The 13,061-nt window shown below is 27.8% G+C and overlaps 1 protein-coding gene across 1 annotated transcript; it reads left to right on the top strand.

The window, feature by feature from the left end:
- Window positions 1-1,564: 1,564 nt before the first annotated feature.
- Window positions 1,565-12,663, top strand: LOC108554514 (ADP-ribosylation factor-like protein 6-interacting protein 4). The gene is given in 4 exon segments (XM_083287412.1): window positions 1,565-1,926; window positions 1,928-1,973; window positions 1,976-3,369; window positions 11,942-12,663. Coding segments are annotated over 3 exon segments (636 nt in total). The 5' UTR covers window positions 1,565-1,573; the 3' UTR covers window positions 2,213-3,369; window positions 11,942-12,663.
- Window positions 12,664-13,061: the final 398 nt, after the last annotated feature.

The following is a 13,061-nucleotide window of genomic DNA, read 5'->3' on the forward strand; positions in this document are numbered from 1 at the left end:
ATAGTACTCTTTCATATAAGGACATAAATATTAAATAATGGTGTAAAAATTACTTGATTAAGAGAAAACATTTGCATAGTGCGTTAAATTTTTATATAATATATTAAAATTACCGAACCAATTTACATTTTACTTTTTAAGAATTTATAAATATTAATATTACGTATAAAAAAATTGCTATAGGACTAGTCACGTGATTATAGGCGCGCAAATTTATTAAATCACGTGTAAAAATTTTATATTCAAATTTATTGTAATAAACTGTACAGAAATTCATATTTAATATTCATTAAATATAGATTTAATGCCAAAAATTATATTTCTTATAACAATGTGTAAATTTTATTTAAATAATATCAGGTATAAATTTTACAAAACATAATTGATCGACATAGATTTTTACAACTAAAACTTTTAATGATAATGTTCATTTGCTTTCTTATATAATCTTTAAATTGTTTTTTAACATTTATTAAAAAATAAAAAGATTTTTTACATACATTGATATTGCATATTATAAACTAATTTTATTTATTTATTGATAAATTACTTTTTTAAATCAATGTAAATTTACTGAATTATGTTGTTAGATATTATATTGACAGATAGAGTATTACATCAATAACACTCTATTATAAGTATATACACTTTATTAATGTATGGTGTGTACGTGCGCGCGTGTGTGTATATAATATATATATAATTATAGTTTGAAATCTATAAAGCTTGTTAAAATTTCCTTAAAAGATAAGTCTCCGTTAAAAGAATAGTTAAAAGTTTATTTGTATACAGAAACATTTGGATCAAAACTTTTTATTTATATTAATACTTCTAGTACAACCTAGTGTGTAGTATCATATATGTGAGTATATTTTAAATACGAATATATGTAAAGAAATTTAAATTTATATAATTTTGATATACTAATTAGTAATTACAAATATAAAAATGAGTGAAAGAGCAAATATGACATTGTAACATACATATTTAAAAATTATTTAGAAGCTTTAATTCACATTACATATCAAGTTGGTAAACCTGGGTACGAACAAAAACCACATGGAAAAGGTGAAAGTATTAAGGGATAGTGGAGAACGACAGATCTGAAGCGCCACAAAACGGAGATGCGGACATTTCACAAAACACTCGGCATGGATCGAGCTCCATGTTCGCCCGTGAAAGTGATGCGGTATCTCCGCGATTAGGGGATACAAATCTCGTGTCTAGTGGGAGGACGTTAAAGAGTTTGTATACGTTACTTTGTGAGTCGGTATTTGCAATCAGTTGTTTTGAGGGTGATAAAGTTACTTTAAGGGTGTGTAATCCTGATGCGTGTCAGAAAGTAGCGTGGCGAAACGATTTTTGGTCTCGTCTCAGTGCACGAAGAAATTTTCATAAAAACCGATTGCAACAACACAAAGCAATAAAGTTTTATCAGAAAAACATATCGAAAACAACAACAGGAAGGACAACATTAAAAACAAAGACGAAAATAATAACATTAAAAGTGGTGGTGGCGACAGCAACAGTGACGGCGACGACAGCGGTGGCGCAAGGTGTGAGGACGAGGTGAATGCACGGCGGCCGCGGTGTGTGCCAGTGGTGTGCGCGCTCGTCGCTCGTGGAAACCCGCCAAAACCCGCGGCCGCGAACAACCACCAGCAAGAGCAGCAACAATAGCAACAACAACAGCAGTAGAAGGAAAAGAAGGAGGAGGAGGAGAAGGAGGAGAAGGAGGAGAAGGTGGAACAGCATTAGCAGTAGTAGTAGTAGTAGTGGTAGCAGTAGCAGCAGCAGCAGCAGGAGCAGAAGCAGCGGTAGCGCGCGACGTTGTACTGTTTTAACAACTTTCCGCCGCGTCGGGGCGTCGCGCCGTTTTTCTCGCGGCGGCGGCGGCAGCAACGGCAGAAACAACAACAGCAACGGGATCAGTTTGTTTTAAGAAGGTCGTTCGTGACGGCGGTAACGACTGCGACGCTGCTGACTCCCCAACCCACACGACGACGACGACGGCGGTGGCGACGACGACGGTGGTGGCGGTTGCGTTCTGTTATTATTTTGCCGCGGTGCTTTTGACCCTACAAATCGGGCGAGTTCATTGCAGCGCTTTCGCGGGGGTGTCAGCCAGTTTTATTACTCCGGCCTTCTCCGTCCGCAGCAGCAGCGCCGACGGCGCCAGAACACGACGTGGTATATGCAGCATGTCTACTAGTGTATGTACTCGATCACACCAATAATCCAGGCACGTTGAAACGCCTATTCATAGGGTGAGAAGTCATCGACAAGCTCTGAACACTGACTTAGTGTACATCTTGAGCGAGTCAACCGAAAAGAACTATATCAGTGACGTTGCGACTGAGAAAGGACGCGTCGAACCACGTGATATACCTGTCGTCGGGCCGCGTCATGCAAAGCATGTTCGACTTCCCGATGGCCATAACCTGAATTGAGCCGATTTGACCCGATTAAACCCGATTCAACGTATTCGCAGTTGAACGAACAAGCAAACGAACGAATGAAAGAAAACAAACGGTAGCCATTGACTTTTTTCGCCTTTCCTCGTGCTTGCGCGTTATTCTCTGGTGTTCTGTGCTTAATAAAGAACACGCTACCGCTTCTTGCGATAAAAGCGTGAATGTTCGCTTGTGAATCAGAGGTGTATATTTACTTAATGTGAAAAGACAGTAAAAATTTAACCAAGAAAAGGGTCAGCCTGCCTGCTTGTAACAGGTGACTAAGTGAACAAATGGACAGATTGATCGTGATACGCATGCTGTTTCTCGTTCTTTCGATGTTCTCTCATAACGGTGATAACTTGAAATAATCGTGCTATGGTGTACTGTGCACATAGTGTCATTGATACTGTGTCGGTATAGTGTCAACCGTTACGTGTAATTGTCTGAAGGTGGTGGCGTGGGAGTCCGACATTTTAACCGCTCGTATTCACGAAAAGATACAAGTGTCCACGTGTGAAATATAGTCGGCATTTCAGGGGCGTGAGAATCATACGCCGAGCTTATTTCAAGATTTTTAGTGTCTTCTCTGATAGGACTTTTATCATGCGTGCGGTTAATATTTGATTTCATGGTCACGATCTGTTTATTTTTCCATTATCGTGACCACACTGTTGATTACCAAAGAAAAAGGTGTCAAGCACGTTTTTTACAGCGATTGGAGAATTTTAAAAAAGAGTAAACGATGAAAATTATGTGATTTCGTTGAATAACAAGAAGAAGGAAATTAAAATTTTTAGAAGACAGTGCATGTACTGACAAATTAACGATATTGTTAAAAAATATCCGTATTTTGTACTTTTTAGTGAAGTGTTTGACAGTATTTGATCAAGTGTATAACAATGAAAAATACCTGGTGAGTTAAAATTTTAATATATAAAATCTACTTCAAAATATATAATTATTTGTTCTTGCAATACACATATCTTAATAAGTTCGAGACAAAGAAAACAGAATGCAGGGGGGAGGGGCAGTAGTAGAAACGAAAGGAGTATATTTTCCATTTTAATTTTACATTGACGTTGTTAACAAAAATATTTGTAAACGGAAGAAAATTACTTTATTTTGTTTTTAATTTTTAAGACTTTGGCTTTTAAATCGTGAAAATATATCGTGTATTCTGAAATGCCTATATTGCAACAAAAAGGTAAATGTATTAAAAATAGTGTATCATAGATTTTATAATTTTTGTTGTGCTTGTATTAATTCATTTGTTTCAATCAATTGTTTAAATTTATTTGGCTGCTTTTTTTTTGTTTAGAAATTTACAATTTTATAATTGTTGTGATTGTGTAAAAATAAATGAGTGTTTCTAGGTTAGGTTACTGATCGTTACTACTTAACCTCAAATATAGTCAATTATTTCATTTCTTTTTTTTTTTTCATTCTGTCGTAGGTTTATTGTTTTTAATTAAGAATAGATAAAGAAAAGAAAAAAAAAAAATTGAAGAAAACGAATTTGATTGATTGTGTAAATAATTGTGTATCGGTTATTTAAAATCTAAAAATTAAAGTTATAGATTCTAAAGGAGTACTCATACATATATTATATGTGACTTATAAACATAATAAATCTAGCCTAATTATCATAAAACCTATTATGTAATTAATATTTAGATTTGTTAAGTTTAGTTATTATTTATGAAGTAGTCTTTGGTATCAAAAAGAGAAAGATAAAAATTGAATGGGTATGTTCAAAGTTATTATTTCGTTAGCAAGTTGACATGTTTCAAATGAAATTATATGCCTGAAATAATTATATTAGAAAACATTAATATTTTAAATTGTATTACATGTAACAATAATTTGATTTTTAAAAATGAAAACAATATTATAATGTTTTATCACTTATGTCTTATTAAATTAACGAATAATTAAACTCGATCATTAATTTTTTGATCAGTTTAATTAAATTTTAATATTTTATTGAAATATTTTATATGTGTATATAATGTACTATATAAATCTTTTTTCATGTTAGTGATATTTTTGTTACTTTTAATTTTAAATTATTCATACTATGAAGTTTTCAATTTTGTATTCTTTTTATCTTTTTTTATATTATACATTTTAAACTATCATATATTTAAAGAAGAGAAAGTATAATATAAAGTATATGAAATATCTCTAAGTTTTTTAAATCATTGTTATTTTTAACACTTTTGAGACAATAAAAAGAGGGTAAAGTGGAAAGACTAATATTTATAAATTTTAAACAGAAATTATAAAATTTGGGAAAATTTGTGTAATTAGAATTTCTTAAGATATTCATAAAAATAGTATTAGTACATTTTATATTTTTTTTAACTTCTAACTATTTTGGTTTTAATTGTTGTCTATTCTATTTTTTTCTTTATGTATTATATTAACTGTTTTTATAATGTATTATAACACATATAGACATTAATGAAATTAGTTAAATTTTTCATATTTTGAATATTTCAAAATGTAAATTTTTAAAACAATATTTATAATACTGTAAAATTTAAGGACATCAATATAATAACTAATATAATTGTAAGTTATTAAAAAATATAATGAGATGAAATAAAAGCTACTTAATTAATATTTGAAGTTTAATATTTAATATTTTTAAATATTTTTAAATATTATTTCAATAAAAAACTGTTAAAAAAGTGTATCTATAACTCTCTCCTTGCTTTAATTAATGAATTATTTATAAAATTTGAATTATATTTAATCACATTATAACTAAAAGTTTTTCTTTCTATTGACTCTTAAAAATTTTATGTTTAAGAGTCAACTAAGCATATGGATTTCATTTATATATCAATACTAAAGCAATATATTATACATTATTCATCTTTTAAGTGTGAAATTTGTCGAATTTTAATTATTACACGATATTGATAATGTTTCTTTATAAATCTTAAGAAATATAATTTGTACTTTCAATATTTATTATTTATCAATCATGGTTATATTTTTATTTAGTGATTAATAGAAAGGTTATTAAATTAACAATTTTGTTCTTGTTATAATATCACATCATATACAATTTTTGCAAACAAAGAATAAGAAGTATTGAGAGATATTTGATACAGTATTTATAATCATAAATTTCTTATGCAGTATGCATGTTCTTTGAAAAATTTTTATACAATTAAATTATTATTGTAAATTTTTATTTTTCAATCAAAAATGATATTATGGGAATTTCATTTTTATTATAAAGTAAGAACTAATTTTTAATATAATTTTCATTTTAATAGATATATTCTGGTCTTTAAATTTTATGAAATTGAATTAAAAAGTGCACTTATAATTAGAGAGTTAATATATATTGTTCTGCTTAAACATTATAAAAAGTTTTGTAAGAAATACAAACAATTTCGTAGGCCATATTCTTTTAATATAATATATTTTTAATCTTTTAATTTAGAATTACATATCTTTTTCAAAGCATGTTAAATTTGTTATTATTAATGCTATTAATGTATTAATATTAATGTATTTATTAACCATGGATATGTGTTACTTTTGCAATATAAAATTGTATTAGTTGAATGTTTAATTTGTTAAAATTATATTTCCAATTTATTACGATATTTTAATTTTCCTAAGATTAAAAATTATTAAATAAGATATTACATATATATCAGATCTTCTAATATTATAACAAGCAAAATTTTTCTTAATTCAATGTATGTTAAGAAAATACGCCATCTATATTATCTAAATAATATATTTAATATTATCATTTTAATAGAATTATGTATGAGAAACATATGAACATATACAACCCCAAGGTATGCTATATATTTATTTTAAGTAACGCTAGAATATTTTTATGTGCTACTATTTTTATATATTTTATATACAAAATTACGAATTTATGTCAAGTGTTCTATGTCATCATGTATATTATTCGTTCACTGTGTTTCAAACAGTAGTATTTGTTCTGGTTTCTTAAATATTCTTATATTAGCCTCATTTCATCTTTAATTAACTTCAGTAAAATTTATGGTAATTCAAATTTGTAAGATTATTTTGTCATTCTTTATTTTCATATTTCAAGAATTTGAATTCATTAGCAAAATCTTCATATATATCTAATAATTATTAGAAACATATTATATGTGTACAAAGATATAAAGAAAAATACTTTTGTGTGTCTGCATGTAAGTTTTATATAGTGTGCACCAAATTTATAGATACCTATATGATATAATTTATAAATATAAATGATACCAATAACACAAATACTCATAAAATAATGGTTCTTGACAAAAGAGGTTTTATTGGAAATTTTTTACATATTTTATAAGAAGATTATCAAAATAACATAGAAAATGTGTAAATAATTTAATATGGTGTTAATAAAAAGATTGTATTGATCATTTGTAGATTCTGTAACAATATTTTATTTTATACATAAAGAGAAAAGCATTATTTATCTTTGCTTCAATTTTTAATTTAATTATAGTGAAATAAATAAATTTAGTTGTGAAATATATTATATATAGTTTGATACAAATTAAAATCATTTTGAAATCAATTTTTCTTTTGATAAAAATTATACATTATTATATGTTCATTATGTATATCACGTAATATATATTGTATCTTTATTTAGTTTTTCTGTGATATCTTAAAATAAAAATTACAATAACAATTTGAAGATCAAATACTTCATTTTAAAATATCGTAGAGCATTTTAATGAAAAGTATGTTATGATATCATGTTTTATGGAATTTGATTTTGTTTCTTTCATTATCCTAATTAATGATTAGTAATAATGAAATACAAATTTAATTTAATTGTGTCTTAACAAATTTATTTGTGTTTTATCTTATATGTCAAATTATGATTTTTTTTACAGTAAATGAAATGAATAGTGAATATTATCAATAGAATGATAATGAATTGACAATTCATTCTTTTTATAAATATGAAAAGTCATATTAAATGTTTTAAAATTCAATGTACGATTTCAAATATACGATATTGAAATCGCAATGAAAAAATTTGTTTTTTAATATTTATTGTGTTAAAAAGATTATAAAAGCATTAATTCATGTAAAGGTATATACTAGTTTTGAAACAGTAATTTTTATTCAAAAGAATGCAATGTTACTATAATTAATAAATCATGTAACTTAAATTTTAACTCAAGAATAACAGTAAAATGAAGAGTTTATTCTTATTTTATTAATACATTTTATCAAATTGAAACTATATTTATTTACTACCTTTTTTTGAATAAATAATAACATTAAAATATGTATATTCTGTTTCAAAATATTTTGAATAGTATTCTGACAAAAGTATTGGAAATTTAAACTGTAGAAGTAATAGTTAGATACAAAGTACCTGTTATATTTTGTTGTAAATAGTAATAAGCAAATATGGATTCTAAATTAATTGATGAAATGTGACAAGGTTAAATATTCATTTTATTTATACATTGATTTCAAGATAGAATCTATTATGCTTGTTATTTATATTCAATGTAATTGATTATTATGATATATAATTATAATTAACTTTAAATATATAGTGAAAAATAGTTTCTATGTAATAGTATTATTTATCTAACATTGAAATGATTATAATTATGAATTAAAAGATTTAATAAAGGCTACTTTATGGTATTTGATATTTGTAGTTACAAAATGATATTCTTCTGCAACTTTAAAAATTATAAAGGAAGTTCAAAATGATAAGATTAAATGAATTAACATTATCTTTTGACCTATTTTATGTTTCTTCGTTTTCTTTTCTTTTTTATTTCTATACACACTTCCTATATACATTTTCTTTGTATTTTTATTAGAACGTATTTATATTTAGGAAAAACATTATTCACCTACTATAATTCTTAATGTGACTAGAAGATATTCCTTATTATGATTTATTTCTCCTTTTCTATTGACTTTACCTTTTATATATTCCTTAATTTTCATATAGTAGTTTTAACATAATGAATTTGAAAGTAAGTTTTATTTGCATAATATATATTGATATAATTTTAGTTACATATTGTTCAGTATTTTAAAATAATTCAGTTATTTAAAAATATATCATTTTTTACAAGTTTTTTTGTTTCAGTCTTTCCTACTGTTGTATGTACTAGTTGTGAAATAATAAATTTATTAAAATACTAATGATAACAAAAGTTAATATTTGTTTTAATAAATGTAGTTTATAATGTACAGGATATACCTAGTAACTAAATTGAACTATAACTATGTCTCTAGTGATAAAACAAAAATTATAGTCGAAAATTTTTTATTGTTTAATAAATTTTATCATTGTTTTATTTTTCACAATTTTTCTCAAAAGTGCATTAGTGTAATTACAAAGTGCAATTGCATTTATTTTCTTTAAATCCTACGATCTCTTTTGCGTAAATCGATTTCTTGTATTATTTTTTGTAAAAAGCTATAATTAAGATATGATATTAAAAGAAAATTAATATTTTGTAAGATATTTTTAATTTCCTCTATACGGTATCCATGTTAACGTTGAAATACCATATCACGTCGCTGTCATGTTTATTAACATTACTTACAATTCAACAGAATTTTCACGTCCTTATCAGCAGGATGGAACATCAGCTCATAATATTCGTTGTATATGGAGATATACAACATGAACCTATGGAAAAAAATAATTTGGGACTTATAGTTCAACATTTTAGCTATCGCATTCTACCGACTTAAATAATTTCTCTTAAGAAGCTTTTAAACAATAGGATTTTTCATTTCATTTACGATATAAAAATGACGAATTAAAAATTTAAATATGACTGCTGAACGACTGAACACTGTAATGAAAAATATAAAATAACAATAATGGCGGAACGTTCGAGTATTCTTTTTAAATATTAAGAAAAAATGATGAACATCTCAAAGAGTATTAATATTTTTAACATTACATTGTAATACTTATTTTTTTTCAGATGTTGAGAGGAATCGATTTATATGAAAAGATCGTGAAATTCTATTTAAAAAACAAGTATAATTGCATTGAGTTATTTATGAAAAAAATCGCACTTCACAATGATGGAACTCGTTAAACACTGAAAAATTTTGTCTTATAATTTTACTTATCCTCACTGGGAATAGAATTATAATAACAAAATTTAAATTAATTTACTTTTCTTGTACATCATAATTAATAGAATAAAATTGAAATTAAATCGAGAAAACTAATAATATACATGTTAATATAATAAACTGTTTTACTAATCATATATTATATGTTAATAATTATTGTTTGCAATATCTTTTTAAGTGTACAAAGATTCTGATAAGTATATACAATTCTAAATATCTAGGTCTACTGAATCATATATCTCCAAACAAAAACGTTAACAAATAATTTAGTAAATTGTTACTAGTTGTTACTAGTTTGTGACTAACATAACCTAATTTCATAAAATCGTAATGATAATCGAGAAATGTCTGTATATAACTTGAAGAGTATCTTAAAATAGTTCTTCATCTAAAATAATTTCTCTGTCTTAAAATAGATATTAATTGATCGTTAACAATTATACTGTGATATAAATCTTATCATCGAAATTATTCTAGTTGCTTCGTGACATATGTAATTACGTGATTTTAAATTTGTTATTTACCTGAAATAAAAAAGTCTTAAAATTAATAGAATTAAAAGCTGTCACATTAAAAGTTAAAATTATTTAGACTACTTTTCTTTTCATTAAATAAATCTGTATATAACACATCCTACATGCGCGTATGCGGAAACGACGCGTCTAATAATAGGCGACACGTTTACCGTCGACACTTATTGGGTAGCTTACTTACGAGATATATTTTGAAAGTAATGAGATTGACATTATAAAATGTATCTTATCGAGTATTTGAAAAGGAAGTTATCGTTAATGATTTAAATACGTTTCTTGGATTTGATTGGAAATCTATTCTATATTGTACTTCAGTGGAAGATATTTAAGGAGGGTATTAGACGATAATTTAGTTTTAGTTTAATTAGTTTAATAATTTAATTCATTCTAGTTTTTCTAGTTTTGTAAGGCACAAAAATATTATTAGTATTACTATTGCATTTGATACCCATAATAACATATTATAATTTATAAAAGAAGTATATATTAAAGTATATCTATATATGTATGTATAAAATAATATAACATATAATAGCAAAAGGTGTATTGCACACAATATATCAAAACCCAATGGTATTCTATTTTTATGAATAATATTTTAATGGAAATGTTTTTAATTATTCATTAATATTTATGTTGTAAATGACAAGTTAATTATAAATTAGAAGATTACACTTTAAATAGACGTGTTACGCTATTTAAATCTCCATTTAATGACCGATTGTATTCTTTTAAACAGTGATCGTTATATTCTTGAAGAGAGTATAGATACTATACATTTAATATAGCCATTCGTAGGTGCATACACTGCATGTATGATACTAGAATACAGAACGCGAGAGAATGATAGCATATCCTATGATTTTGAGTATTTCTCAAATAACTTCAAAGCGGTATATTTTGGCAAAAAAAAGAAAAAATATGATTATAAATCAAATTTGATTTTAGAAGGAAGGATTAGCACTAGGTCTATGATGCTGTTGACAAGAATTACTATTTTCGGAATATTTTCGTAAATGTAAAAAAGATATTGATACTTTTTTATTTGCATATTTCTTGAAACTAACACGATGGGCAAATTTTGCGGCCAGATTCGAATACAGAACAGGAAAATTCGTAAGAAATTTTTGCATCTCGAAATAACGAAACCTCGTTGATCTGCCTTTTGTTGTCGCGTCCATTTTTACACAAACTGGTTAAATTTGTAAGGAAAGAAAATGTGAACTTGAGTTTATCTTCTGTATCATTGAAGAAAGGATGGTTTACTTGGTATGTATGTAAAATTTACATACGCCGCATTAGTCTTGAGAAATACTAAAAATCATAGGATTCGTTATTATATTGTCGCGTACTGTACGTCACTAGTAATACCGTGTCCGTCTTGTAAGGGTTAAAGTTGGATGAACGTGTAACAAATTTAGTAATAAGTTCATTTTGGATTATAAGCACGCGCATCAGTTCCTAACCTAGCTTTTACGCGCCGGCTGACAAATATAATTGGAAGTACTTATTATGATATTACAAGCATTCTTGATATTTTGAAATTACCATAAATTTGAATTATTCCTCAAAAATAATATATATTTATATATTTATATGAATGTATTTACAGAACAGGTGGTACACGTGGATTACGTATGAGCCGTTAACAAAATCGTGCGAACGACTTAAGGTCTCGTTCGAATGAAATTTGTCGAAAGTTTTTCAATGTCGAATTGCAAGAACTTATGATTTTTTCTCGGAAAATAAGTTTTATATTAACCGGTATAAATACAAAATGGCGGTGCATAACGAGTTATTGTTTGATTTCAGACACCAGTACCAAGGATCATGGAAGTTGATAGTGAAATCGAATGAGAGTCTGTTCTCTTGAAAAGTGGAATTCGCAGTGCAGGAAAAGTGAGCCGGTAGGAGTAAAAACCAGGGGAGAAAGGAAAAGCAGAGCACAGCGTCGTTGAGAACTGATAAAAGTTAGTTAAAAAAGGGCAGAAAGGGACTTAGGAACGGAGAAGATTGAACTAGAAAGGAGTATCGGAAAGCGAGTGCACATATTCGTGGATTGCGTAATAAAAAGGGAGAGAGAGAGAGTGAAAAAGAAAAAAACTCAGCGTGTCTGTAAATAAGAGTTATTTTTCGTATGAGGGAAAAGGAGATACATTTGCGTCAAGACGAGGAGAAACGAGTGAGAAGACGTTTAGAAGTCCTTGAACGAAAGAAGGTTCGGAGGACTTTCTCTCTCTCTCTCTCTCTCTCTCTCTCTCTCTTAGAAAGACATACGAGAAAGGTGATAGAACACTAGTGACGGAGAATAGGAAAGAAGCAAACGAAGGGGAAAGGGATACAGTGTCACGATTATTATCGAGCCTTTTTTCTATAGCCTTCATCCAAAATCGATCGTGTTTCTTCCACTTCTAGAAGAATATTATTCGCGAAAGTGACTAGTTTAGATTTAAAAAGACTGAAAAAATTTTCACGGAGAGCAAGAGAGAGAGAGAGAGAGAGAGAGAGAGAGAGAGAGAAAGAGAGAGAGAGAGGGAGAGAGAGAGAGAGCGCATATAAACGGAAGTAGTATAAGAAGAAAGAAAGAAAGTGGAAAAGAGAGAAAGAGAGGGAGAGAAAGAGAGGAAGCGAGAGAGAGAGAGAGAGAAAGAGAGAGAGAAAGAGAGAAAGAGAAAATTGACGAAAGAAGCTGAAAAAACGAGGGTGTAGTGATTGAGAGAAGAAAGAAAAAAGAAAGAGACCGTGAAAAAGAACACCTGGAAAAGAAGGGCTGAAGAGAAAGAAAGAAGAGAAAAAGGGAAGTGTGCGGTGAAGAAGGGAAGGAGGGAAAGACAGAGTGCGCGCTGTGAAGCGGTATTGAGAGGGCTGGCGTGCCCCATGTTGTGAGCGTCTGAAGACTGCCGGGGGCAGAAGTGAAAGGGTGGGAGGGAGG

Source organism: Eufriesea mexicana, unplaced genomic scaffold, assembly GCF_001483705.2.
Source record: "Eufriesea mexicana isolate 0111107269 unplaced genomic scaffold, ASM148370v2 scaffold25266, whole genome shotgun sequence".
Taxonomy (NCBI): Eukaryota; Metazoa; Arthropoda; class Insecta; order Hymenoptera; family Apidae; genus Eufriesea; species Eufriesea mexicana.